Below are 27,309 nucleotides of genomic sequence, written 5' to 3'. Positions count from 1 at the left end.
GAATGCTGTCTACTTGAAGAAATCCCTAGAAAAGCTTCCTGGGCACACCCTGGGCACACCCTGGAGGGTTTGGGCCCATCCTAAAGACACAGCCCACCCACGTTGTACCAGAAATCACTCCGCTGGCTCCCCCAGAGAGTGCACGGAGGCTTCCTCCCACATGACAGAACTCGGTGAACACTCCAGCATCCGTGGAACATTGAAAGCTGTTGCATCAGTCGGAATTTCCATGGATTTTCATCCCAGCGTCTAAGCGTGTAGATGTCTGGCCACAGGCTCCTTACCTTGCTCAGAAGGAGCCTCTAGGCTTGGAACCGGGGTGACAGTCGGAGATGTGACAGCAGTCCCTTCTGCGTCTGAGCATTGTGTCAAGTTGCAGTACTCCCACCTGACATTGGGATCCATCGTATAACAATAAGGGGCTGCCACAGGATCGGGATTCCTGCAGTAGTTCCTGATCAAGTCACTGAAAATTCCAAAACGATACATGTCACAAGAGGTGGGACAACATGCAGGGGCACCCCACACTCTCTCCTTTGTGTAGGAACAAGGTCATTCCTTGTGCCTTTCTAATATACCCATTAAAAGTACCAAATGATTGTCACAAGTACAAATGGCTCTCAATCTCTTGTTCTCTCTGCACATTTCTCATACTTAGTAGATTATTACGATTCTTTTAAATCTAGCCTTGCAAACGCTTCTTAGAGACACTGAGATAATACACACATGTGGCCAAAAAGTGATCAGACTATTCTCCTTCTGCCTTCTGCCCAATCCATCTCTCTGGAATAACTGGTATGGATTTTGACGTCTGTATTGTGCCATTGTTTATTCACCTACAAGAGTATCTATATCTGTCTAGTTCTCGGTATCTCTCTTGGTAGAACTTCACATTCTAATGTGGGAATTGCAGCCAACACGTAGTTCTTCAGAGAAAACATGGCATCCAGAAGGATAGCCTTTCCAGGTCAACCTTCACACACTATGTACCCAAAACGTACTGAAAAGGTTCTATGTTTCACATGGAAATGCACTGTGCGAATACCATTACTGTCTGTCATTCCCATACCACGTGGGTCAAGTAGGTTTATCTTTGCACGACTTCTCAAAGCTGCCCTGGAAAACTTGCCCCCAGGCAGGATGCAGTATCTCTAGAATGGGTTCCTGGGCAGGACCTTCTCTCTTGCTCTCAATCTATCCTCTGCTGGCCACAGCCACTCTGGGACTGAGGGAAAGGGGATGAGTTGAAAGAACAGTGGGACCCATGGCATAAAGGAATACGGCAGGGTGGACTGAGAGAGCTGAAGAGGTTGGACAGCCATGGAGGAGCAGAAAACAATGAAGAAGGGGGCAAAGCAGGGGAGGAGTTTGGGCTGTGGGGATCTTGAAGCATTCGTGCTTCCCTATGCCTCCCAAGAAGGTTGCTCCAACCTCTCAGCATCCTCAAAATAATGACCTGCGGCTGCCTGAGAAAATGGGAAATGTATTATGGGCCATGGGGATCCAACACTCTCTCTCTAGAGACTCTACAGTTGTGACCTAGTCTCAACCCCAGACCCTCCATTCCAGGAAGCTGGTTCAATCAGCAACTGGATGTTTAAGAGCCCGAACTCTTGAAAGAATTCCTTTCCTTCCTTGGCGTCCCTCTTTGGAATGCATGGAATATTCTTATGCCATAAACCTCAGAGTTCAAAACTGTGTGATTGTTATAGGATTCGCAATATCCCTTTGAACCCACACAGTAACCTTTTATTAATATTACATACCATCGTGCATGGAGTAAGACACTTATAATGGTCCACTTCCAATTATTGCCTGCATGATTTGTGCTACATGTTCAAATTCTTACCTCTACATATGCTAAAGTTAAACATATTGTTATCATTCTGCTTCAAGTAGTCTACTCTCATTTAAAAAGATATAGAAATTTGATCAAGAAAATATTTTGCATTTACATCTATCTGCATTTGCCAGTTGCTGGTATCTACATTACATGGGCTGCAGAAAGTTCCCTTCTTCTTCTATTCTTCTTCTGTCTAATACCTTTGGGTCACCACTCTTGTCACATAAGCCTGCGGATTCCAAAGTCTGGCAGTTTCCAGTTTCTTTGTTTGGGGCAGTGCACAATATGCATCTATCCAACACAGATCATCTTCAAGGCATTTTATTGCTGGATTCAGCATTCTTGGTTGATCTCTTCTGGGTCCAGATTATCATTTTAATAATATTCCCTGGTGTGCGACTTCCAGTGTTTCTGAGGTGAACCCATTAGCAATTTGTATCCCTCTACTTCTAGGAAGACACAGCCCTTTTTCTTCCAGTTTCTCCTGAGATGTTTCTTCGTATTATGCCTTTGCCTTGTTACCTTCGAACTGTGGGTACAGAAGTACAGCACACAGGTTTTTTATTGTTTTTTTTTTTCTTCTGATTTCCCTAATTGTTCCATAGAGTTTCATGAAACTGTGATATTTTCAATGTTCCTCATAACTGAACAGTTATCAACCATTCTTGATTCCGGTACTTGCTTCTACTCCAAACTCCCTTGCTCTTTTCTGTGACTTCCTTCCCACATGCAGAAAATCTTTTCATATTTTCCTACATGTCTGTGAGGCTTTGTTGATTTCGTATTTCACTATTTCTTCAGGGTTGTCCTTGTGTGTGAGAGAACTTGTGAGTTTTTGCATGTGTCCGTGTACGGGTGTGTTTTGAATTTGGGTTTGTGTGTGTAGCTAGTTCTGCAGGTTCTGTAGATTTCTTTTTTGGTTAATTTTTTCTTCAGAAATATCTAACTTGAGCAAGAGGCCATGCAGTAACTTTTTCATCTAAGACATACATTTTTAATACTAGTCCTTTAATTTGATTTCGCTATTCTATACTGTTAATTTCTCTTGATATGATATCTGGTTTGTTGCATATTCTTTTTTTAAACATTTGAAATCCGTTATCATACCGATATGTCAAATTTTCATGCAATTCTAATCTTTTCCGTCATTTCTGAGCTTGCTTGTACTTCCGGATTTATTTACTGGTCATGACACGAAACGCTTTTCTACATGTAGTCAAATTTTAAATTTAGGACTCACTCTGCGGATACCACATAGCTGAGCCAATTGACTTTCTTGTTTACTTGTAAAGAGAGTTGAGATTTCCTCTCACAGGCAGTTCATTGACTTGGAAACCGATTTGATGCTTGGACACTGGCTGTTCAGCTATGCAAGCGGCAGTCTGCAGCTGCCTGATTTCTAGGAATATACTAATTCCACTTTTAATTCAAGGCTGTTCAGGGGTCTCCACTGAATTGGCAACGTGTTTGTGAGGACTCTCTGGTCTAGCTGGTAAGAACTCCGATCTCCCTGAGTGTTATGTGAGCTCCGTCTTCTTTATTGAGCTTGCTGTTCTCTTCTGGTTGCTGTTTCTCAGTAAATGTTCTTTGCTATACTTTCTTGTGGAACCATTTTCTGTGCACATGCAGCATCATGTCAGGCCAACAACTGGAGGAGACTTCTATGCGTATTTGCAGAGCTCCTTTCCTCCACAAACTAGGTCTTATTGGTAGCAGACCTAGAAAATGTTAGCTATCAGAGTCATCCCAAACTCCAATCCCTCTCCTCCCTTCAGCAAGATGGCTACAGTCTGCTTGGGCTCCATCTCCTTGCTAGTCAGTGCAGGAAGGGTATCCAGGAACAAAGCCAAGGCATCTATGGAGTTGAGCTCATCATTGCCCCTCTCTCATTTCTCTAGGTCCTCTACCATCTCTTGTCCCACATGGGGAAACCATTTTTCCATGTCTTTGGCAGTCACTTGTGGCCAAAAAATTGGCCATGGGCTGCTCAGACCCACGCTTCTGTCCATCTACACGTCCCTTTTACTTTTCAGCATCCGTCTCTTTGCTGACTTTCATCTGCCTCCTGCCTTGGCTCTTCTCTTGCCACCAACCTGTATCCCTTCAGGCCACTGGTACTTAGGGCCGAGTGTTTACCTCAACATTGGAATATACCTAGGTATAGAAAGAGATACATTTGCCTGTCGATACATAAGCACATATTCTTTCCTCATTGACCCAGACAGAAAAGGAAAACACAAACTTCCCTTCAGGAATTAGAAGTCAGAATAACAGATTTCCAATTGGAAAGTCTTCATTGACCCTTAGTGGGTGTTGTTGGAAGGGGAATCTAAGTGTATGGTCGTTTGTCATTCTGACTTTCTTCATAATGTGATGTCCTCGCCTCCAGACGTTCCTTCTGCTCCATAAAACTAGGAGGAAGGAGAGGCAGCTTAACAGTTCTCTTCTCTCAGACCCTTAGCTTCAAGGCAATCATCCTGAGTCATGTTGCTATGCCATCTGCGTCTGACACAAGTTGAGTTCGGAGAACTCAGCTTGAAGCACGTCTCTTCCAACAGAAACTTCAGTTGACCCTTTCTTCTCTTACAGTAAAGAACAAAGACATACCCATTTGGGTAGTTTTCTGGGGTCCGACTATGAGAGTGCGGTGTCATAGATGACCAAGCTTGGCAGGTTCTTCCTGTCACAGTGGTGAAGTATGTGCCTCGATAGCTCTGCCCATTACCGTGGTAGCACTCCTGCACCCCAGGCTTTTGCTCAGTTGGTGCTGAAAGGAAAACAGAAGAAATCAAGCTGAGTATCTCTGAGAACAGAGTAACATGTGAAGCCACTGATGACATGACCGGAAAGGAGTCTATGAGAATTACGACCGTACTCTTTTCCTTATCCATAGGCCGAGGGATGTGAGAAAACCGACCAACAAACCAACATCAAAGCAACAGACTCCTACCATTCTAGAACCGTAGTAAGTTCTTGGAAATATTTAACCTGAAACCTTAGAGAAACCGAACAGATCAGACTGCTCCACGAGTAAAGTGCGCTCACGAGTAAGCACCTTTCTAGGAAACTCTATTGAATGTTCCTGAGGAATATGGGGCAGGATCGAGCAAAGGGCACTGCATTTGGCAATGTGGGCTGCAGGTGGTAATCGGCAGTCAGGGGTAGACGCGGGGACAGACATAGAAATCTTGCATGTTTCCCGAGAGCGTTGATCATGAAAGCCAAGGCCTTTGGCTTCCGGGCCATGGGGCAGAAAACGGTCCTCTACATCTGACTGAAGGCAAAGACACTTTGCTTCTCAGGGATGTGTGCAGGCCAAAAGCTTACTCCTCTGGAGGAGAGAGGGAATCCTCTCATTGCCCCATATCCTGAATTGCAATAAACGAGAAGTCTACTACTCTTTCTCTCCAGACCCCTCCCGGGTACAGGTGCCATCAGAAAGAGCTTTAAGAACACGGAGAAATCACTCCCTTCAAAGCCTAGGGCTGCAGAGCCTTAGAGCATTGGGAATTCATGTACTGCTCCACAGACCCTGGGCGATATGGAATTAAGGAAGCCCTATTAGGTTTCTCGAGGTTCACAGGCTCCAGAGTCATATTTCTCAGAATCTGCAATGCTGAAGATTGCACCGAATGCTGTCTACTTGAAGAAATCCCTAGAAAAGCTTCCTGGGAACACGCTGGGCACACCCTGGAGGGTTTGGGCCCATCCTAAAGACACAGCCCACCCACGTTGTACCAGAAATCACTCCGCTGGCTCCCCCAGAGAGTACACAGAGGCTTCCTCCTACATGACAGAACTCGGTCAACACTCCAGCATCCTTGGAACATTGAAAGCTGCTGCATCAGTCGGAATTTCCATGGCTTTTCATCCCAGCGTCTAAGCGTGTAGATGTCTGGCCACAGGCTCCTTACCTTGCTGGGAAGGAGCCTCTAGGCTTGGAACCGGGGTGACAGTCGGAGATGTGACAGCAGTCCCTTCTGCGTCTGAGCATTGTGTCAGGTTGCAGTACTCCCACCTGACATTGGGATCCATCGTATAACAATAAGGGGCTGCCACAGGATCTGGATTCCTGCAGTAGTTCTTGATCAAGCCACTGGAAATTCCAAAAGGATACATGTCACAAGAGGTGGGACAATATGCAGGGGCACCCCACACCCTCTCCTTTGTGCGGCAACAAGGTCATTACCGGTGCCTTTCTAATATACCCATTAAAAGTACTATATGATTGCCACAAGCACAAATAGCTCTCAATCCCTAATCCTCCCTGCACCTTTCTCATACTTAATAGATAATTATGATTTTTTTGAATCTAAAGTAGGAATTGCTTCTTAGAGACAATGACATAATACACACACGTGGCCAAAACATGATCAGACTATTCTCCTTCTGCCTTCTGCCCAATCCATCTCTCTGGAATAACTGGTATGGATTTTGACGTCTGTATTGTGCCATTGTTTATTCACATAGAGAAATATCTGTATCTGTCTAGTTCTCAGTATCTCTCTTGGTAGGACTTCATATTCTAATGTGGGAATTGCAACTAACACATAGTTCTTCAGAGAAAACATATCATCCAGAAGGATAGCCTTTCCAGGTCAACCTTCACACACTATGTACCCAAAATGTACTGAAAAGGCTCTACGTTTCACAAGGAAACGCACTGTGCAAATACTATTAGTGCCTGTCATTCCCATATCAAGTGAGTCAAGTAGGTTTATTTCTGCACGATTTCTCAAAGCTGCCCCGCAAAATTTGCTCCCAGGCAGGATGCAGTATCTCTAGAATGGGATCCTGCGAAGGACCTTCTCTCTTGCTCTCAATCTATCCTCTGCTGGCCACAGCCACTCCGGGACTGAAGGAAAGCGGATGAGTTGAAAGAACAGTGGGACCCATGGCATCAAGGAAGATGGCAGGGTAGACTAAGACATCTGAAGACGTAGGACAGCTATGGAGATGCAGAAAGCAATGAAGAAGGGGGCAAAGCAGGTGAGGAGTTTGGGCTGCGGGGATCTTGAAGCATTCGCTCTTCCTTATGCCTCCCAAGAACGTTGCTCCAACCTCTCAGTATCCTCACATTCATGACCTGTGGCTGCCTGAGAAAATGGGAAATGTATTCTGGGCCATGGGGATCCAACACTCTCTCTCTAGAGACTCTACAACTGTGACCTAGTCTCAACCTCAGACCCTCCATTCCAGGAAGCTGGTTCAGTCAGCAACTGGAGCTATAAGAGCCCGAGCTCTTGAAAGACTTCTTTTTCTTCCTTGGCTTCCCTCTTTGGAATGCGTGGGATATTCTTATTATAACATAAACCTCAGAGGTCAAAACTTTGCGATTGCTCCAGGATTTGCAATATCCCTTTGAACCCAAACAGTAACCTTTTATTAATATTACATACCATCGTGCATGAGGAAAGACACAGTGGTACACTTCCAATTATTACCTGCATGATTTACGCTACATGTTCAAATTGTTACCTCTACATATGCTAAACTTAAACATAGTGCTATCATTCTGCTTCAAGCAGTCAACTCTCATTCAAAAAGACATAGAAATTTGATCAAGAAAATATTTTGCATTTATATCTATCTACGTTTGTGAAGTGCTGGATTTTACATTATGTGGGCTGCAGAAATTTCCCTTCTTCTTCTATTCTTCTTCTATCTAATTCCTTCGGGTCACATCTCTTGTTACATAAGGCTGCTCATTCCAAAGTCTGGCAGTTTCTGGTTTCTCTGTTTGGGGCAGTGCACAATATGCATTTATCCAACATAGATCATCATCAAGGCATTTTATTGCTGGATTCAGCATTTTCGGTTGATCTCTTCTGGTTCCAGATTATCATTTTAATAATATTCCTTGGTATCGGGCTTCCAGTGTTTCTGAGGTGAACGCATTAGCAATTTGTATCACTGTACTTCTAGGAAGACACAGCTCTTTTTCCTCTACTTCTCCTGAGATGTTTCTTCGTATTATGCCTTTGCCTTGTAACCTTCGAACTGTGATGTACAGAAGTACAAAACACACGGTTTCTTCTGTTTGTTTGTTTCTAAAATTTCCTATTTGATCCCTAGAGTTTCATGAAACTGTGATTTTGTCAACGTTCTTCATAATTGAAAAATTACCAGCCATCCTTGATTCTGGTACTTGCTTCGACTCCAAACTGCCTTGCTCTTTTCTGTGACTTGCTTCCCACATGCAAGAAATCTTTTCATGTTTTCCTACATGTCTGTGAGGCTCGGTTGATTTCGTATTTCACTATTACTTCAGGGGTGTCCTTGTGTGTGAGAGAACTTGTGAGTTTTGACGTGTTTCCTGTACGGGTGTGGTTTGAATTTGGGTGTGTGTGTGTAACTAGTTCTGCACGTTCTGTTGAATTGCTCTTTGGTTAATTTTTTCTTCTGAAATGTCTAACTTGATCAGGTGGCCATACAGTAATTTTTTCATTTAAGACATACTGTTTTTATATTAGTTCTTTAATTTGATTTGGCTACTCTATACTGTTAATTTCTCTTCATACAATATCTGGTTTGTTTCATATTCATTTTTTTAAATATTTAAAATCAGCTGTCATACTGATATGCCAAATTTTCATGCAACTCTAATCATTTCTGTCATTTCTTAGATCATTTGTATTGCCTGATTTCTCTCCTCGTTATGGATCACACGAAACACTTTCCTACATGTAGTCAAGGTTTAAAATTAGGACTCACTCTTGGGATACCTCATAGCTGAGCCAATTGACTTTCTTGTTTACCTGTAAAGAGACTTGAGATTTCCTCTCACTGGCAGTTCATTGACTTGGAAACCGATTTGATGCTTGGACACTCGCTTTTCAGCTATGCAAGGAGTTGTCTGCAGCTGCCTGTATTTTAGGAAAATATTAATGCCATTTTTAAATTATGGCTGTTCTGGGGTCTCCACGGAATTCACAACGTGTTCTGTGAGGACTCTCTCATCTAGCTGGTAGAACTTCAGTCTCCCACAGTGCTATGTGATCTCTGTCTTCTTTATTGAGCTTGCTGTTCTCTTGAAGTTGCTGTTTCTCAGTAAATGTTCTTTGCCATACTTTCTTGTGGAACCATTGTCTGTGCACATGCAGCGTCATCTCAGGCCAACAACTGGAGGAGACTTCTACGTGTATTTGTAGAGCTCCTTTCCTCCACAAACTAGGTCTTATTTGTAGCAGACCTAGAAAGTTTAAGCTACCAGAGTCATCCCAAACTCCAATCCCTCCCCTACCTTCACCAAGATGGCTACAGTCTGCTTGGGCTCCATCTCCTTGCTAGTCAGTGCAGGAAGCGTATCCAGGAAGAAAGCCAAGGCATCCATGGAGTTGAGCTCATCATTGCCCCTCTCTCAATTCTCTAAGTCCCCTACCATCTCTTGTCCCACATGGAGAAACCATTTCTCCATGTCTTTCGTAATCGCTTGTGACCAAAAAAATTGGCCCTTGGGTGCTCAGACCCAGGCTTCTGTCCATCTCCCCATCCCTTTTGCTTTTCAGCATCTGTCTCTTTGTTCACTTGCATCTGCCTTCCTGCCTTGGTTCTTCTCTTGCTGCGAACCCGTATCCCTTCAGGCCACTGGTACTTAAGGTCGAGTGTTTCCCTCCCCACTGGAGTTTACATAGATGTAGAGAGAGGTACATTTACCTGTCCATAAATAAGCAACTATCTTTCCTCATGAGCCCAGACAGAGAAGGCAAACACAACCTTCCTTCAGGAATTGGAAGTAGGAATAACAGAATTCTCATTGGAAAGTCTTCATTGACCCTTAGTGGGTGTTGCGGAAGGGTAATCTAAGTGTTTGGTCATTTGCGATTCAGACTTTCTTCATAATGTGATGTCCTTGCCTCCAGATTTCCCTTCTGCTCCATAAAACTAGGAGGAAGGAGAGGCAGCTTAACAGTTCTCTTCTCTCAGACCCTTAGCTCCAAGGCAATCATCCTGAGACATTTTGCTGCACCATCTGCGTCTGACACAAGTTGAGTTCGGAGAACTCAGCTTGAAGCACGTCTCTTCTAACAGAAACTTCAGTTGACCCTTTCTTCTCTTACGGTAAAGAACAAAGACATACCCATTTGGGTAGTTTTCTGGGGTCCGACTATGAGAGTGTGGTTTCATAGACGACCAAGCTTGGCAGGTTCTTCCTGTGACAGTGGTGAAGTATGTGCCTCGATAACTCTGTCCATTACCGTGGTAGCACTCCTGCACCCCAGGCTTTTGCTCAGTCGGTGCTGAAAGGAAAACAGAAGAAATCAAGCTGAGTATCTCTGAGAACAGAGATACATGTGAAGCCACTGATGACACAACCAGAAAGGAGTTTATGAGAATTACGACCGTACTCTTTTCCTTATCTGTAGGCCGAGGGATGTGAGAAAACCGAACAACAAACCAACACTAAAGCAACAGATTCCTACCATTCTAGAACTGTAGTCAGTTCTTGGAAATATTTCACCTGTAACCTGAGAGAAACAGAACAACTCAGACTCCTCCTCATTGGAAAGTGCACTCACGAGCAAGCACCGTTCTGAGAAACTCTACTGAATGTTCATCAGGAAGATTGGGTAAGATCGAGCAAAGGGCACGCATTGGGCAATGCGGGCTACAGGTGGTAATCGGCTGTCGGAGACAGAGGCGGGGAAAGACATGGAAATTTTGCATGTTTCCCTAGACCATTGTTCATGAAAGCCAAGGCCTTTGGCTTCCGGGCCATGGGGCAGAAAACGGTCCTCTATATCTGACTGTAGGCAACGACACTTTGCTTCTCAGGGATGTCTGCAGGCCAAAAGCTTATTCCTGTGGAGGAGAGAAGGAATCCTCTCGTGCCCGGCATCCTGAATGGCAATAAAGGAGAAGCCGACTACTCGTTCCCTCCAGACCCCTCCCAGGTACAAGTGCCATCAGAAAGAGGTTTAAGAACACTGAGAAATCACTCCCTTCAAAGCCTAGGGCTGCAGAGCCTTAGAGCATTGGGAGCTCATGTACTGCTCCACAGACCCAGGGCGATATGGAATTAAGGAAGCCCTGTTAGGTTTCTCCAGGGCGACAGGCTCCAGAGTCATATTTCTCGGAATCTGCAATGCTGAAGATTGCACCCAATACCCAATGCTGTCTACTTGAAGAAATCCCCGGAAATGCTCCTTGGCTTGGAAAGAGTCACACACCTCAGAGCATGTCACAATAAAAATGTTGGCTAAGACACTGAGATAGTCCATTTTACAACGAGGTGACTTGTGCAGGCAATCACCCTGGAGGGTTTGGGCCCATCCTAAGGACACAGCCCACCCACGTTGTACCAGAAATCACTCCACTGACTTCCCCAGAAAGTGCACGCAGGCTTCCTCCTACATGGCAGAACTCAGTCAACACTCGAACATCCGTGAACCATTGAAAGCCGCCGCACCACTGGGAATTTCCATGGCTTTTCATCCCAGAGTCTAAGCGTGTAGGTGTCTGGCCACAGGCTCCTTACCTTGTTCGGAAGGAGCCTCTAGGCTTGGAACCGGGGTGACATTTGGAGGTGCGATGGCAGTCCCTTCTGGGTCTGAGCATTGTGTCAGGTTGCAGTACTCCCACCTGACATTGGGATCCATCGTATAACAATAAGGGGCTGCCACAGGATCTGGATTCCTGCAGTAGTTCCTGATCAAGCCACTGGAAATTCCAAAACCATACATGTCACAAGAGGTGGGACACTATACATGGGCACCCCACACCCTCTCCTTTGTGCAGGAACAAGGTCGTTCCTGGTGCCTTTCTAATATACCCATTAAAAGTACCATATGATTGCCACAAGCACGAATGGCTCTCAATCACTAATCCTCTCTGCACATTTCTCATACTTAATAGATTATTACTATTTCTGTAAATCTAAAGGAGCAAACGCTTCCTAGAGACACTGAGATAATGCATACACGTGGCCAAAACATGATCAGACTATTCTCCTTCTACCTTCTGCCCAATCCATCTCTCTGGAATAACTGGTATGCATTTTGACGTCTGTATTGTGCCATTGTTGATTCACACACAAAAGTATCTGTATCTGTCTAGGTCTGCGTATCTCACTCGGTAGGGCTTCATATTCTAAAGTGGGAGTTGCGACTAACGTGTAGTTCTTCCGAGAAACATGGTATCCAGAAGGACAGCCTTTCCAGGTCAACCTTCCCATACTATGTACTCAAAACCTAGTGAAAAGGCTCTACGTTTCACATGGAAACGCATCGTGCAAATAATATTACTATCTGTCATTCTCATATCATGTGCGTCAAGTAGGTTTCTTTCCACACGACTTCTCAAAGCTGCCCTGAAAAATTTTCTCCCAGGCAGGATGCAGTGTATCTAGAATGGGTTCCTGGGCAGGACCTTCTCTCTTGCTCTCAATCTATCCTCTGCTGACCGCAGCTACTCCGGGACTCAGGGAAAGCAGATGAGTTGAAAGAACAGTGGGAACCATGGCATCAAGGAAGACGGCAGGGTAGATTAAGAGATCTGAAGAGGTCGGACAGCTACGGAGGAGCAGAAAGCAATGAAGAAGGGGGCAAAGCAGGGGAGGAGTTTGGGCTGCGGGGATCTTGAAGCATTCGCTCTTCCTTATGCCTCCCAAGAACGTTGCTGCAAACTGTCAGTATCCTCACATTCATGACCTGTGGCTGCCTGAGAAAATGGGAAATGTATTCTGGGCCATGGGGATCCAACACTCTCTCTCTAGAGACTCTACAACTGTGACCTAGTCTCAACCTCAGACCCTCCATTCCAGGAAACTGGTTCAATCCGCAACTGGATGTATAAGAGCCTAAGCTCTTGAAAGACTTCGTTTTCTTCCATGGCTTCCCGCTTTGGAATGCATGGAATATTCTTATTATAAAATAAAACTCAGAGGTCAAAACTTTGCGATTGCTCTAGGATTTGCAATATCCCTTTGAACCCACACAGTAACCTTTTATTAATGTTACATACCATCGTGCATGAGGTAAGACACAGTGGTACACTTCCAATTATTACCTGCATGATTTATGCTACCTGTTCAACCTGTTACCTCTACATATGCTAAACTTAAACATAGTGCTATCATTCTGCTTCAAGCAGTCAACTCTCATTCAAAAAGACATAGAAATTTGATCAAGAAAATATTTTGCATTTACATCTATCTGCATTTACGAATTGCTGGATTCTACATTATATGGGCGCAGAAAGTTCCCTTCTTCTTCTATTCTTCTTCTATCTAATTCCTTCGGGTCACATCTCTTGTTACATAAGGCTGCTCATTCCAAAGTCTGGCAGTTTCCGGTTTCTTTGTTTGGGGCAGTGCACAATATGCATTTATCCAACATAGATCGTCATCAAGGCATTTTATTGCTGGATGCAGCATTCTCGGTTGATCTCTTCTGGTTCCAGATTATCATTTTAATAATATTCCCTGGCATCCGGCTTCCAGTGTTTCTGAGGTGAACGCATTAGCAATTTGTATCACTGTATTTCTAGGAAGACACAGCTCTTTTTCCTCCACTTTCTCCGGAGAAGTTTCTTCGTATTATGCCTTTGCCTTGTTACCTTCGAACTGTGATGTACAGAAGTACAACACACACGGTTTTTTCTGTTTGTTTGTTTCTTTCTGAAATTTCCTATTTGATCCCTAAGTTTCATGAAACGGTGATTTTGTCAACGTTCTTCATAATTGAAAAGTTATCAACCATCCTTGATTCCGGTACTTGCTCCGACTCCAAACTGCTTTGCTCTTTTCTGTGACTTGCTTCCCACATGCAAGAAATTTTTTCATATTTTCCTACATGTCTGTGAGGCTCAGTTGATTTCGTATTTCACTATTTCTTCAGGAGTGTCCTTGTGTGTGAGAGAACTTGTGAGATTTTGCGTGTGTCCATGTAGGGGTATGTTTTGAATTTGGGTGTGTGTGTGTAAGTAGTTCTGTAGGTTCTGGAGAATTGCTTTTTGGTTAATTTTTTTCTTCGGAAATGTCTAACTTGATAAGGTGGCCATGCAGTAATTTTTCCATTTAAGACATACTGTTTTTATATTAGTTCTTTAATTTGATTTGGCTATTCTATACTGTAAATTTCTCTTGATATGACATCTGGGTTTTTTTTCATTCATTTTTTTAATTATTTGAACTCGGTTGTCATACAGATATGTCAAATTTTCATGCAATTCTAATCATTTCTGTCATTTCTGAGCTTGTTTGTATTGCCTGATTTCTCTCCTGGTTATGGATCACACAAAATGCTTTCCTCCATGTAGTCAAAGTTTAAAATTAGGACTCACTCTTGGGATACCTCATAGCTGAGCCAATTGACTTTCTTGTTTACTGGTAAAGAGACTTGAGATTTCCTCTCACTGGCAGTTCATTGACTTAAAAACCGATTTGATGCTTGGACACTCGCTTTTCAGCTATGAAAGGGGTTGTCGGCAGCTGCCTGTATTCTCAGAATATATTAATACCACTTTTAAATTATGGCAGTTCTGGGGTCTCCACAAAAATGGCAACGTGTTCTGTGAGGACTCTCTCATCTAGCTGGTAAGAACTCCAGTCTCCCACAGCGCTATGTGATCTCTGTCTTCTTTATTGAGCTTGCTGTTCTCGCGTAGTTGCTGTTTCTCAGTAAATGTTCTTTGCCATACTTTCTTGTGGAACCATTGTCTGTGCACATGCAGCGTCCTGTCAGGCCAACAACTGGAGGAGACTTCTTTGCGTATTTGCAGAGCTCCTTTTCTCCACAAACCAGGTCTTATTTGTAGGAGACCTAGAAAGTTTTAGTTACCAGAGTCATCCCAAACTCCAACCCCTCCCCTACCTTCAGCAAGATGGCTACAGTCTCCTTGGGCTCCATCTCCTTGCTAGTTAGTGCAGGAAGGGTATCCAGGAAGAAAGCCAAGGCATCTATGGAGTTGAGCTCATCATTCCCCTCTCTCAATTCTCTAGGTCCTCTACCATCTCCTGTCCCACATGGAGAAATTATTTCTCCATGTCTTTTGTAGTCGCTCATGGCCAAAAAATTGGAACTGGGGTGCTCAGACCCAGGCTTCTGTCCATCTCCACATCGCTTTTGTTTTTCACCATCCGTCTCTTTGCTCACTCTCATCTCCCTTCCTGCCTTGGCTCTTCTCTTGCTGTGAACCCATATCCCTTCAGGTCACTGGTACTTAAGACCTAGTGTTTCTCTCCCCATTGGAGTTTACATAGATGTAGAAAGAGATACATTTACCTGTCCATAAATAAGCACCTAGCTTTCCTCATGAGCCCAACAGAAAAGGCAAACACAACCTTCCCTTCAGGAATTGGAAGTCAGAATAACAGAATTCCAATTGGAAAGTCTTCATTGACCCTTAGTGGGTGTTGTGGAAGGGGAATCTAAGTGTTTGGTCGTTTGCCATTCTGACTTTCTTCATAATGTGATGCCCTCACCTCCAGATTTCCCTTCTGTTCCATAAAACTAGGAGGAAGGAGAGGCAGCTTAACAGTTCTCTTCTCTCAGACCCTTAGCTCCAAGGCAATCATCCTGAGACATTCTGCTACGCCATCTGCGTCTGACACAAGTTGAGTTCGGAGAACTCAGCTTGAAGCACGTCTCTTCTAACAGAAACTTCAGATGACCCTTTCTTCTCTTACGATAAAGAACAAAGACATACCCATTTGGGTAGTTTTCTGGGGTCCGACTATGAGAGTGCGGTGTCATAGATGACCAAGCTTGGCAGGTTCTTCCTGTCACAGTGGTGAAGTATGTGCCTCGATAACTCTGTCCATTACCGTGGTAGCACTCCTGCACCCCAGGCCTTTGCTCAGTCGGTGCTGAAAGGAAAACAGAATAAATCAAGCTGAGTATCTCTGAGAACAGAGATACATGTGATACCACGGATGACACAACCAGGAAGGAGTTTATGAGAATTACGACCGTACTCTTTTCCTTATCAGTAGGCTGAAGAATGTGAGAAAACCACCCAACAAACCAACACCAAAGCAACAGATTCCTAGCAATCTAGAACAGTAGTAAGTTCTTGAAAATATTTCACCTGCAATCTTAGGGAAACAGAACAGATCAGACTGCTCCTCATTGGAAAGTGCACTCATGAGTAAGCACCTTTCTGGGAAACTCTACTGAATGTTCATGAGGAGGATGGGGCAGGATCGAGCAAAATGCACTGCACTTGGCAATGCGGGCTGCAGGTGGTAATCGGCTGTCGGGGGCAGAGGCAGGGACAGACACGGAAATCTTGCATGCTTCCCGAGACCGTTCATCCTGAAAGCCAAGGCCTTTGGCTTCCGGGCCATGGGCCAGAAAACGGTCCTCTACATCTGACTGAAGGCAAAGACACTTTGCTTCTCAAGGATGTGTGCAGGCCAAAAGCTTATTCCTTTGAAGTAGAGAGGGAATCCTCTCATGCCCCGCATCCTGAATTGCAATAAACGAGAAGTCTACTACTCTTTCTCTCCAGACCCCTCCCAGGTACAGGTGCCATCAGAAAGAGCTTTAAGAACACGGAGAAATCACTCCCTTCAAAGCCTAGGGCTGCAGAGCCTTAGAGCATTGGGAGCTCATGTACTGTTTAACAGATCCAGGGCGATATGGAATTAAGGAAGCGCTGTTAGGTTTCTCGAGGGTCCAGGCTCCAGAGTCATATTTCTCAAAATCTGCAATGCTGAAGATTGCACCGAATGCTGTCTACTTCAAGAAATCCCTAGAAAAGCTTCCTGGGCACACCCTGGGCACACCCTGGAGGGTTTGTGCCCATCCTAAAGACACAGCCCACCCACGTTGTACCAGAAATCACTCCCCTAGTTCCCCCAGAGACTTCACAGAGGCGTCCTTCCACATGACAGAACTCGGTGAACACTCCAGCATCCGTGGAACATTGAAAGCTGTTGCATCAGTCGAAATTTCCATGGCTTTTCATCCCAGCGTCTAAGCGTGTAGATGTCTGGCCACAGGCTCCTTACCTTGCTCGGAAGGAGCCTCTAGGCTTGGAACCAGGGTGACAGTTGAAGATGTGACAGCAGTCCCTTCTGCGTCTGAGCATTGTGTCAGGTTGCAGTACTCCCACCTGACATTGGGATCCATCGTATAACAATAAGGGGCAGCCACAGGATCTGGATTCCTGCAGTAGTTCCTGATCAAGTCACTGAAAATTCCAAAATGATACATGTCACAAGAGGTGGGACACTATGCACGGGCACCCCACACCCTCTCCTTTGTGTAGGAACAAGGTCATTCCTTGTGCCTTTCTAATATACCCATTAAAAGTACCATAAGATTGCCACAAGCACAAATGGCTCTCAATCCCTTAGTCTCTCTGCACATTTCTCATACTTAATAGGTTATTACGATTCTTTTAAATCTGGCCTAGCAAACGCTTCTCAGAGACACTGACATAATACACACACGTGGCCAAAAAGTGATCAGACTATTCTCCTTCTGCCTTCTGCCCAATCCATCTCTCTGGAATAACTGGTATGGATTTTGACGTCTGTATTGTGCCATTGTTTATTCACATACAAGAGTATCTATATCTGTCTAGTTCTCAGTATCTCTCTTGGTAGAACTTCACATTCTAATGTGGGAATTGCAGCCAACACGTAGTTCTTCAGAGAAAACATGGCATCCAGAAGGATAGCCTTTCCAGGTCAACCTTCACACACTATGTACCCAAAACGTACTGAAAAGGCTCTATGTTTCACATGGAAATGCACTGTGCGAATACTATTACTGTCTGTCATTCCCATATCACATGGGTCAAGTAGGTTTATTTTTGCACAACTTCTCAAAGCTGCCCTGGAAAATTTGCTCCCAGGCAGGATGCAGTATCTCTAGAATGGGTTCCTGGGCAGGACCTTCTCTCTTGCTCTCAATCTATCCTCTGCTGGCCACAGCCACTCTGGGACTGAGGGAAAGGGGATGAGTTGAAAGAACAGTGGGACCCATGGCATAAAGGAATATGGCAGGGTGGACTGAGAGAGCTGAAGAGGTTGGACAGCTATGGAGGAGCAGAAAACAATGAAGAAGGGGGCAAAGCAGGGGAGGAGTTTGGGCTGCGGGGATCTTGAAGCATTCGCGCTTCCCTATGCCTCCCAAGAAGGTTGCTCCGACCTCTCAGTATCCTCAAATTCATGACCTGCGGCTGCCTGAGAAAATGGGAAATGTATTCTGGGCCATGGGGATCCAACACTCTCTCTCTAGAGACTCTACAGTTGTGACCTAGTCTCAACCCCAGACCCTCCATTCCAGGAAGCTGGTTCAATCAGCAACTGGATGTATAAGAGCTCGAACTCTTGAAAGACTTCCTTTCCTTCCTTGGCGTCCCTCTTTGGAATGCATGGAATATTCTTATACCATAAACCTCAGAGTTCAAAACTGTGTGATTGTTCTAGGATTCGCAATATCCCTTTGAACCCACACAGTAACCTTTTATTAATATTACATACCATCGTGCATGGAGTAAGAAACTTACAATGGTCCACTTCCAATTATTAGTGGTATGATTTATGCTACATGTTCAAATTGTTATCTCTACATATGCTAAAGTTAAACATATTTCTATCATTCTGCTTCAAGTGGTCAACTCTCTTTTAAAAAGATAGAGAAATTTGATCAAGAAAATATTTTGCATTTACATCTTTCTGCATTTGCCAGTTGCTGGTATCTACATTACGTGGGCTGCAGAAAGTTCCCTTCTTCTTCTATTCTTCTCTACCTAATACCTTTGGGTCACCACCCTTGTCACATAAGCCTGCTGATTCCAAAGTCTGGCAGTTTCCGCTTTCTTTGTTTGGGGCAGTGCACAATATGCATTTTTCCAACACAGATCATCTTCAAGGCATTTTATTGCTGGATTCAGCATTCTTGGTTGAACTCTTCTGGGTCCAGATTATCATTTTAATAATATTCCCTGATGTGTGGCTTCCAGTGTTTCTGAGGTGAACCCATTAGCAATTTGTATCCCTCTACTTCTAGGAAGACACAGCCCTTTTTCTTCCAGTTTCTCCTGAGATGTTTCTTCGTATTATGCCTTTGCCTTGTTACCTTCGAACTGTGGGTACAGAAGTACAGCACACAGGATTTTTGGGTTTTTTTTTCTTCCGATTTCCCTAATTGTTCCATAGAGTTTCATGAAACTGTGATATTTTCAATGTTCCTCATAACTGAACAGTTATCAACCATTCTTGATTCCGGTACTTGCTTCTACTCCAAACTCCCTTGCTCTTTTCTGTGACTTCCTTCCCACATGCAGAAAATCTTTTCATATTTTCCTACATGTCTGTGAGGCTTTGTTGATTTCGTATTTCACTATTTCTTCAGGGGTGTCCTTGTGTGTGAGAGAACTTGTGTTTTTTTGCATGTGTCCGTGTAAGGGTGTGTTTTGAATTTGGGTTTGTGTGTGTAGCTAGTTCTGCAGGTTCTGTAGATTTCTTTTTTGGTTAATTTTTTCTTCAGAAATATCTAACTTGAGCAAGAGGCCATACAGTAACAGTTTCATCTAAGACATACATTTATAATACTAGTCCTTTAATTTGATTTTGCTATTCTATACTGTTAATTTCTCTTGATATGATATCTGGTTTGTTGCATATTCTTTTTTTAAACATTTGAAATCCGTTATCATACCGATATGTCAAATTTTCATGCAATTCTAATCATTTCTGTCATTTCTGAGCTTGCTTGTACTTCCTGATTTATTTGCTGGTCATGGATGACACGAAACGCTTTTCTACATGTAGTCAAATTTTAAATTTAGGACTCACTCTGCGGATACCTCATACCTGAGCCAATTGACGTTGTTGTTTACTTGTAAAAGAGTTGAGATTTCCTCTCACAAGCAGTTCATTGACTTGGAAACCAATTTGATGCTTGGACACTGGCTGTTCAGCTATGCAAGCGGTGGTCTGCAGCTGCCTGATTTCTAGGAATATACTAATTCCACTTTTAAATCAAGGCTGTTCTGGCATCTCCACTGAACTGGCAACGTGTTCTGTGAGGAATCTCTAGTCTAGCTGGTAAGAACTCCGATCTCCCAGAGTGCTATGTGAGCTCCGTCTTCCTTATAGAGCTTGCTGTTCTCTTGCAATTGCTGTTTCTCAGTAAATGTTCCTTGCCATACTTTCTTGTGGAACCATTTTCTGTGCAAATGCAGCGTCATGTCAGGCCAACAAATGGAGGAGACTTCTATGTGTATTTGCAGAGCTCCTTTCCTCCACAAACCAGGTCTTATTGGTAGCAGACCTAGAAAATGTTAGCTACCACAGTCATCCCAAACTCCAATCCCTCTCCTCCCTTCAGCAAGATGGCTAGAGTCTCCTTGGGCTCCATCACCTTGCTAGTCAGTGCAGCAAGGGTATCCAGGAAGAAAACCAAGGCATCTATGCAGTTGAGCTCATCATTGCCCCTCTCTTAATTCTCTAGGTCCTCTAACATCTCTTGTCCCACATGGAGAAACCATTTTTCCCTGTCTTTGGCAGTCACTTGTGGCCAAAAAATTGGCTATGGGCTGCTCAGACCCACGCTTCTGTCCATCTACCTGTCCCTTTTATTTTTCAGCATCCGTCTCTTTCCTCACTCTCATCTGCCTTCCTGCCTTGGCTCTTCTCTTGCCACCAACCTGTATCCCTTCAGGCCACTGGCACTTAGGGCCGAGTGATTCCCTCCCCGTTGGAATACACATAGATATAGAAAGAGATACATTTGCCTGTCCATACATAAGCACATATTCTTTCCTCATTGGCCCAGACAGAAAAGGCAAACAACCTTCCCTTCAGGAATGGGAAGTCAGAATAACAGAATTCCAATTGAAAAGTCTTCACTGACCCTTAGTGGGTGTTGTGGAAGGGTAATCTAAGTGTTTGGTCCTTTGCCATTCTGACTTTCTTCATAATGTAATGTCCTCGCCTCCAGATGACCCTGCTGTTCCATAAAACTAGGAGGAAGGAGAGGCAGCTTAACAGTTCTCTTCTCTCAGACCCTTAGCTCCAAGGCAATCATCCTGAGACATTTTGCTGCATCATCTGTGTCTGACACAAGTTGAGTTCAGATAACTCAGCTGGAAGCACGTCTCTTCTAAGAGAAACTTCAGTTGACCCTTTCTTCTCTCACGGTAAAGAACAAAGACTTACCCATTTGGGTAGTTTTCTGGGGTCCGACTATGAGAGTGTGGAGTCATAGATGACCAAGCTTGGCAGGTTCTTCCTGTGACAGTGGTGAAGTATGTGCCTCGATAACTCTGTCCATTACCATGGTAGCACTCCTGCACCCCAGGCCTTTGCTTGGTCAGTGCTGAAAGGAAAACAGAAGAAATCTAGCTGAGTATCTCTGAGAACAGAGAAACATGTGAAGCCACTGATGACACAACCAGGAAGAAGTCTATGAGAATTACGACTGTACTCTTTACCTTATCCGCAGGCTGATGGATGTGAGAAAACCAACCAACAAACCAACACCAAAGCAACAGATTCCTACCATTCTAGAACCGTAGTCAGTTCCTGGAAATATATCACCTGAAACCTTAGAGATACAGAACAGGTTAGACTACTCTCCTCATTGGAAAGTGCGCTCACGAGCAAGCACCTTTCTGGGAAACTCTACTGAATGTTCATGAGGAAGATGGGGCAGGATCGAGCAAAGGGCACTGCATTTGGCAATGAGGGCTGCAGGTGGTAATCGGCTGTCAGGGCAGAGGTGGGAACAGACATGGAAATTTTGCATGTTTCCCTAGACCACTGATCATGAAAGCCAAGGTCTTTGGCTTCCGGGACATGGGGCAGAAAACGGTCCTCTATATCTGACTGAAGGCAAAGACAGTTTGCTTCTCAGGGATGTGTGCAGGTCAAAAGCTTCTTCCTCTGGAGGAGAGAGGGAATCCTCTCATGCCGCGCATCCTGAATTGCAACAAAGGAGAAGTCTACTACTCTTTCTCTCCAGACCCCTCCCAGGTACACGTGCCATCAGAAAGAGGTTTAAGAACACTGAGAAATCACTCCCTTCAAAGCCTAGGGCTGCAGAGCCTTAGAGCATTAGGAGTTCATGTACTGCTCCACAGACCTAGGGCGATATGGAATTATGGAAGCCCTGTTAGGTTTCTTGAGGGTGACAGTCTCCAGAGTCATATTTCTCATAATCTGCAATGGTGAAGATTGCACCGAAAGCTGTCTACTTGAAGAAATTCCTGGAAAAGCTCCCTGGCTTGGTAAGAATCACACACCTCAGAGCATGTCACAATAAAAATGTTGGCTAAGACACTGAGATACTCCATTCACAATAAGGCGACTTGTGCAGGCGATCACCCTGGAGGGTTTGGGCCCATCCTAAAGACACAGCCCACCCACGTTGCACCAGAAATCACTCCTCTGACTCCCCCAGAGAGTGCACGCAGGCTTCCTCCTCCACGGCAGAACTCAGTCAACACGCGAGCATCTGGGGACCAGTGAAAGCTGTCGCACCACTGGGAATTTCCATGGCTTTTCATCCCAGCGTCTAAGCGTGTAGGTGTCTGACCACAGGCTCCTTACCTTGTTCGGAAGAAGCCTCTAGGCTTGGAACCTGGGTGACTTTCAGAGGTGCGACGGCAGTCCCTTCTGCGTCTGAGCATTGTGTCAGGTTGCAGTACTCCCACCTGACATTGGGATCCATCGTATAACAATAAGGGGCTGCCACAGGATCTGGATTCCTGCAGTAGTTCCTGATCAAGTCACTGGAAATTCCAAAACAATATATGTCACAAGAGGTGGGACACTATGCACAGGCACCCCACACCCTTTCCTTTGTGCGGCAACAAGGTCCTTCCTGGTGCCTTTCTAATATACCCACTAAAAGTACCATATGATTGCCACAAGCACAAACGGCTCTCAATCACTAATCCTCTCTGCACATTTCTCATACTTAATAGATTATTAGCATTTTTTAAATCTAAAGTAGCAAACGCTTCTTAGAGACACTGAGATAATGCATACACATGGCCAAAACATGATCAGACTATTCTCCTTCTGCCTTCTGCCCAATCCATCTCTCTGGAATACCTGGTATGCATTTTGATGCCTGTATTGTGCCATTGTTGATTCACACACAAAAGTATCTGTATCTGTCTAGTTCTGCATATCTCTCTCGGTAGGGTTTCATATTCTAATGTGGGAGTTGCAATTAACATGTAGTTCTTCCGAGAAAACATGGCATCCGGAAGGACAGCCTTTCCAGGTCAACCTTCACATACTATGTACTCGAAACCTAGTGAAAAGGCTCTACATTTCACATGGAAACGCATTGTGCAAATACTGTTACTGTCTGTCATTCTCATATCACATGAGTCAAGTAGGATTCTTCTGCACGACTTCTCAAAGCTGCCCTGGAAAATATGCTCCCAGGCAGGATGCAGTATCTCTAGAATGGGTTCCTGGGCGAGACCTTCTCTCTTGCTCTCAATCTATCCTCTGCTGGCCGCAGCCACTCTGGGACTGAGGGAAAGGGGATGAGTTGAAAGAACAGTGGGAACCATGGCATCAAGGAAGACGGCAGGTTAGACTAAGAGATCTGAAGAGGTCGGACAGCTATGGAGATGCAGAAAACAATGAAGAAGAGGGCAAAGCAGGGGAGGAGTTTGGGCTGTGGGGATCTTGAAGCATTCGGTCTTCCTTATGCCTCCCAAGAACGTTGCTCCAACCTCTCAGTATCCTCATATTCATGACCTGTGGCTGCCCGAGAAAATGGGAAATGTATTCTGGGCCTTGGGGATCCAACACTCTCTCTCTAGAGACTCTACAACTGTGACCTAGTCTCAACCTCAGACCCTCCATTCGAGGAAGCTGGTTCAGTCAGCAACTGGAGGTATAAGAGCCCAAGCTCTTGAAAGACTTCTTTTTCTTCCTTGGCTTCCCTCTTTGAAATGTATGGGATATTCTTATTATAAAATAAACCTCAGAGGTCAAAACTTTGCGATTGTTCCAGGATTTGCAATATCCCTTTGAACCCAAACAGTAACCCTTTATTAATATTACATACCATCGTGCATGAGGTAAGACACAGTGGTACACTTCCAATTATTACTTGCATGATCTATGCTACATGTTCAAATTGTTACCTCTACATATGCTAAACTTAAACGTAGTGCTATCATTCTGCTTCAAGCAGTCAACTCTCATTGAAAAAGACATAGAAATTTGATCAAGAAAATATTTTGCATTTACATCTATCTACGTTTGCGAATTGCTGGATTCTACATTATGTGGACTGCAGAAAATTCCCTTCTTCTTCTATTCTTCTTCTATCTAATTCCTTCGGGTCACATCTCTTGTTACATAAGGCTGCTCATTCCAAAGTCTGGCAGTTTCTGGTTTCTTTGTTTGGGGCAGTGCACAATATGCATTTATCCAACATAGATCGTCATCAAGGCATTTTATTGCTGGATTCAGTATTCTCGGTTGATCTCTTCTGGTTCCAGATTATCATTTTAATAATATTCCCTGGTATCCGGCTTTCAGTGTTTCTGAGGTGAACGCATTAGCAATTTGTATCACTGTACTTCTAGGAAGACACAGCTCTTTTTCCTCTACTTTCTCCTGAGATGTTTCTTCGTATTATGCCTGTGCCTTGTTACCTTCGAACTGTGATGTACAGAAGTACAAAACACACGATTTTTTCTGTTTGTTTGTTTGTTTCTGAAATTTCCTATTTGATCCCTAGAGTTTCATGAAACTGTGATTTTGTCAACGTTCTATATAATTGAAATGTTATCAACCATCCTTGATTCCGGTACTTCCTTCGACTCCAAACTCCCTTGGTCTTTTCTGTGACTTGCTTCCCACATGCAGGAAACCTTTTCATATTTTCCTAGATGTCTGTGAGGCTCCGTTGATTTCGTATTTCACTATTTCTTCAGTGGTGTCCTTATGTGTGAGAGAATTTGCGAGTTTTGACGTGTGTCCGTGTACGGGTGTGTTTTGAATTTGGGTGTCTGTGTGTAACTAGTTCTGCACGTTCTGTAGAATTGCTCTTTGGTTAATTTTTTCTTCTGAAATGTCTAACATGATCAGGTGGCCATATAGTAAGTTTTTCATTTAAGACATACTGTTTTTATATTAGTTCTTTAATTTGATTTGGCTACTCTATACTGTTAATTTCTCTTCATACAATATCTGGTTTGTTTCATATTCATTTTTTTAAATATTTGAAATCATGACATACTGATATGCCAAATTCTCATGCAATTCTAATCATTTCTGTCATTTCTGAGCTGTTTGTATTGCCTGATTTATTTCCTGGTTATGGATCACACGAAATGCTTTCCTACACGTAGTCAAAGTTTAAATTTAGGACTCACTCTTGGGATACCTCATAGCTGAGCCAACTGACTTTCTTGTTTACTTGTAAAGAGGTTTGAAATTACCTCTCACTGGCAGTTCATTGACTTGGAAACCGATTTGATGCTTGGACACTCCTTTTCAGCTACACAAGGAGTTGTCGGCCGCTGCCTGTATTCTAGGAAAATATTAATATCATTTTTAAATTGTGGCTGTTCTGGGGTCTCCACGGAATTTGCAACGTGTTCTGTGAGGACTCTCTCATCTAGGTGATAAGAACTCCAGTCTCCCACAGTGTTATGTGATCTCTGTCTTCTTTATTGAGCTTGCTGTTCTTTGTAGTTGCTGTTTCTCAGTAAATGTTCTTTGCCATACTTTCCTGTGAAACCATTTTCTGTGCACATGCAGCGTCATGTCAGGCCAACAACTGGAGGAGACTTCTACGCGTATTTGTAGAGCTCCTTTCCTCCACAAACCAGGTCTTATTTGTAGCAGACCTAGAAAGTTTTAGCTACCAGAGTCATCCCAAACTCCAATCTCTCCCCTACCTTCAGCAAGATGGCTACAGTCAGCTTGGGCTCCATCTCCTTGCTAGTCAGGGCAGGAAAGGTATCCAGGAAGAAAGCCAAGGCATCTATGGAGTTGAGCTCATCATTGTCCCTCTCTCAATTCTCTAAGTCCTCTACCATCTCCTCTCCCACATGGAGAAACGATTTCTCCATGTCTTTTGTAATCGCTTGTGACCAAAAAATTGGCCATTGGGTGCTCAGACCCAGGCTTCTGTCCATCTCCCCATCCCTTTTGCTTTTCAGCATCTGTCTCTTTGCTCACTCTCATCTCCCTTCCTGCCTTGGCTCTTCTCTTGCTGCGAACCCGTATCCCTTCAGGCAACTGGTACTTAAGGCCAAGTGTTTCCCTCCCCATTGGAGTTTACATAGATGTAGAGAGAGGTACATTTACTTGTTCATAAATAAGCACCCAACTTTCCTCATGAGCCCAGACAGAAAACGCACACACAACCTTCCCTTCAGGAATAGGAAGTCAAAATAACATTATTCCAATTGGAAAGTCTTCATTGACCCTTCGTGGGTGTTGTGGAAGGGGAATCTAAGTGTTTGGTTGTTTGCCATTCTGACTTTCTTCATAATGTGATGTCCTCGCCTCCAGATGACCCTTCTGCTCCATAAAACTAGGAGGAAGGAGAGGCAGCTTAACAGTTCTCTTCTCTCAGACCCTTAGCTCCAAGGCAATCATCCTGAGACATGTTGCTACGCCAGCTCCGTCTGACACAAGCTGAGTGCGGACAACTCAGCTTGAAGCACGTCTCTTCTAACAGAAACTTCAGTTGACCCTTTCTTCTCTTATGGTAAAGAACAAAGACTTACCCATTTGGGTAGTTTTCTGGGGTCCGACTATGAGAGTGCGGTGTCATAGATGACCAAGCTTGGCAGGTTCTTCCTGTCACAGTGGTGAAGTATGTGCCTCGATAACTCTGTCCATTACCGTGGTAGCACTCCTGCACCCCAGGCTTTTGCTCAGTCGGTGCTGAAAGGAAAAAAGAAGAAATCAAGCTGAGCATCTCTGAGAACAGAGATACATGTGAAGGCACTGATGACACAACCAGGAAGGTATCTATGAGAATTACGACCGTACTCTTTTCCCTATCCGTAGGCCGAGGGATGTGAGAAAACCGAACAACAAACCAACACCAAAGCAACAGATTCCTACCATTCTAGAACTGTAGTAAGTTCTTGGAAATATTTAACCTGCAACCTTAGAGAAACAGAACAGATCAGACTGCTCTCCTCATTGGAAAGTGCGCTCACCAGCAAGCAACCTTCTGGGAAACTCTACTGAATGTTCATGAAGAAGATGGGGCAGGATCGAGCAAAGGGCATTGCATTTGGCAATGCGGGCTGCAGGTGGTAATCGACTGTTGAGAACAGAGGTGGACACAGACATGTTTCCCCAGACCGTTGTTCATGAAAGCCAAGGCCTTTGGCTTCCGGGCCATGGGGCAGAAAACGGTCCTCTATATCTGACTGAAGGCAAAGACACTTTGCTTCTCAGGGATGTGTGCAGGCCAAAAGCTTATTCCTCTGGAGGAGAGAAGGAATCCTCTCCCGGCCAGCATCCTGAATGGCAATAAAGGAGAAGCCTACTACTCGTTCTCTCC

At 44.2% G+C, this 27,309-nt stretch overlaps 1 protein-coding gene across 1 annotated transcript in view; it reads right to left on the bottom strand.

Moving 5' to 3' along the window:
• Positions 1-27,309, bottom strand: part of LPA (lipoprotein(a)) — a 196,160-nt gene that overhangs the window by 110,873 nt on the left and 57,978 nt on the right. Inside the window, exons 12-23 of the mRNA XM_073022675.1 lie at positions 26,519-26,678; positions 22,353-22,534; positions 20,961-21,120; positions 16,797-16,978; positions 15,491-15,650; positions 11,322-11,503; positions 9,754-10,083; positions 9,225-9,462; positions 8,631-8,709; positions 5,758-6,007; positions 4,451-4,610; positions 285-466 (exon numbers count right to left, since the gene is read on the bottom strand). Coding sequence (XP_072878776.1) covers positions 285-466; positions 4,451-4,610; positions 5,758-6,007; positions 8,631-8,709; positions 9,225-9,462; positions 9,754-10,083; positions 11,322-11,503; positions 15,491-15,650; positions 16,797-16,978; positions 20,961-21,120; positions 22,353-22,534; positions 26,519-26,678 — 2,265 coding nt within the window. The remainder of the gene's footprint in view (positions 1-284; positions 467-4,450; positions 4,611-5,757; positions 6,008-8,630; positions 8,710-9,224; positions 9,463-9,753; positions 10,084-11,321; positions 11,504-15,490; positions 15,651-16,796; positions 16,979-20,960; positions 21,121-22,352; positions 22,535-26,518; positions 26,679-27,309) is intronic.

Source organism: Chlorocebus sabaeus, chromosome 13, assembly GCF_047675955.1.
Source record: "Chlorocebus sabaeus isolate Y175 chromosome 13, mChlSab1.0.hap1, whole genome shotgun sequence".
NCBI lineage: Eukaryota > Metazoa > Chordata > Mammalia > Primates > Cercopithecidae > Chlorocebus > Chlorocebus sabaeus.
This window is presented reverse-complemented; position numbering and strand designations above follow the sequence as displayed.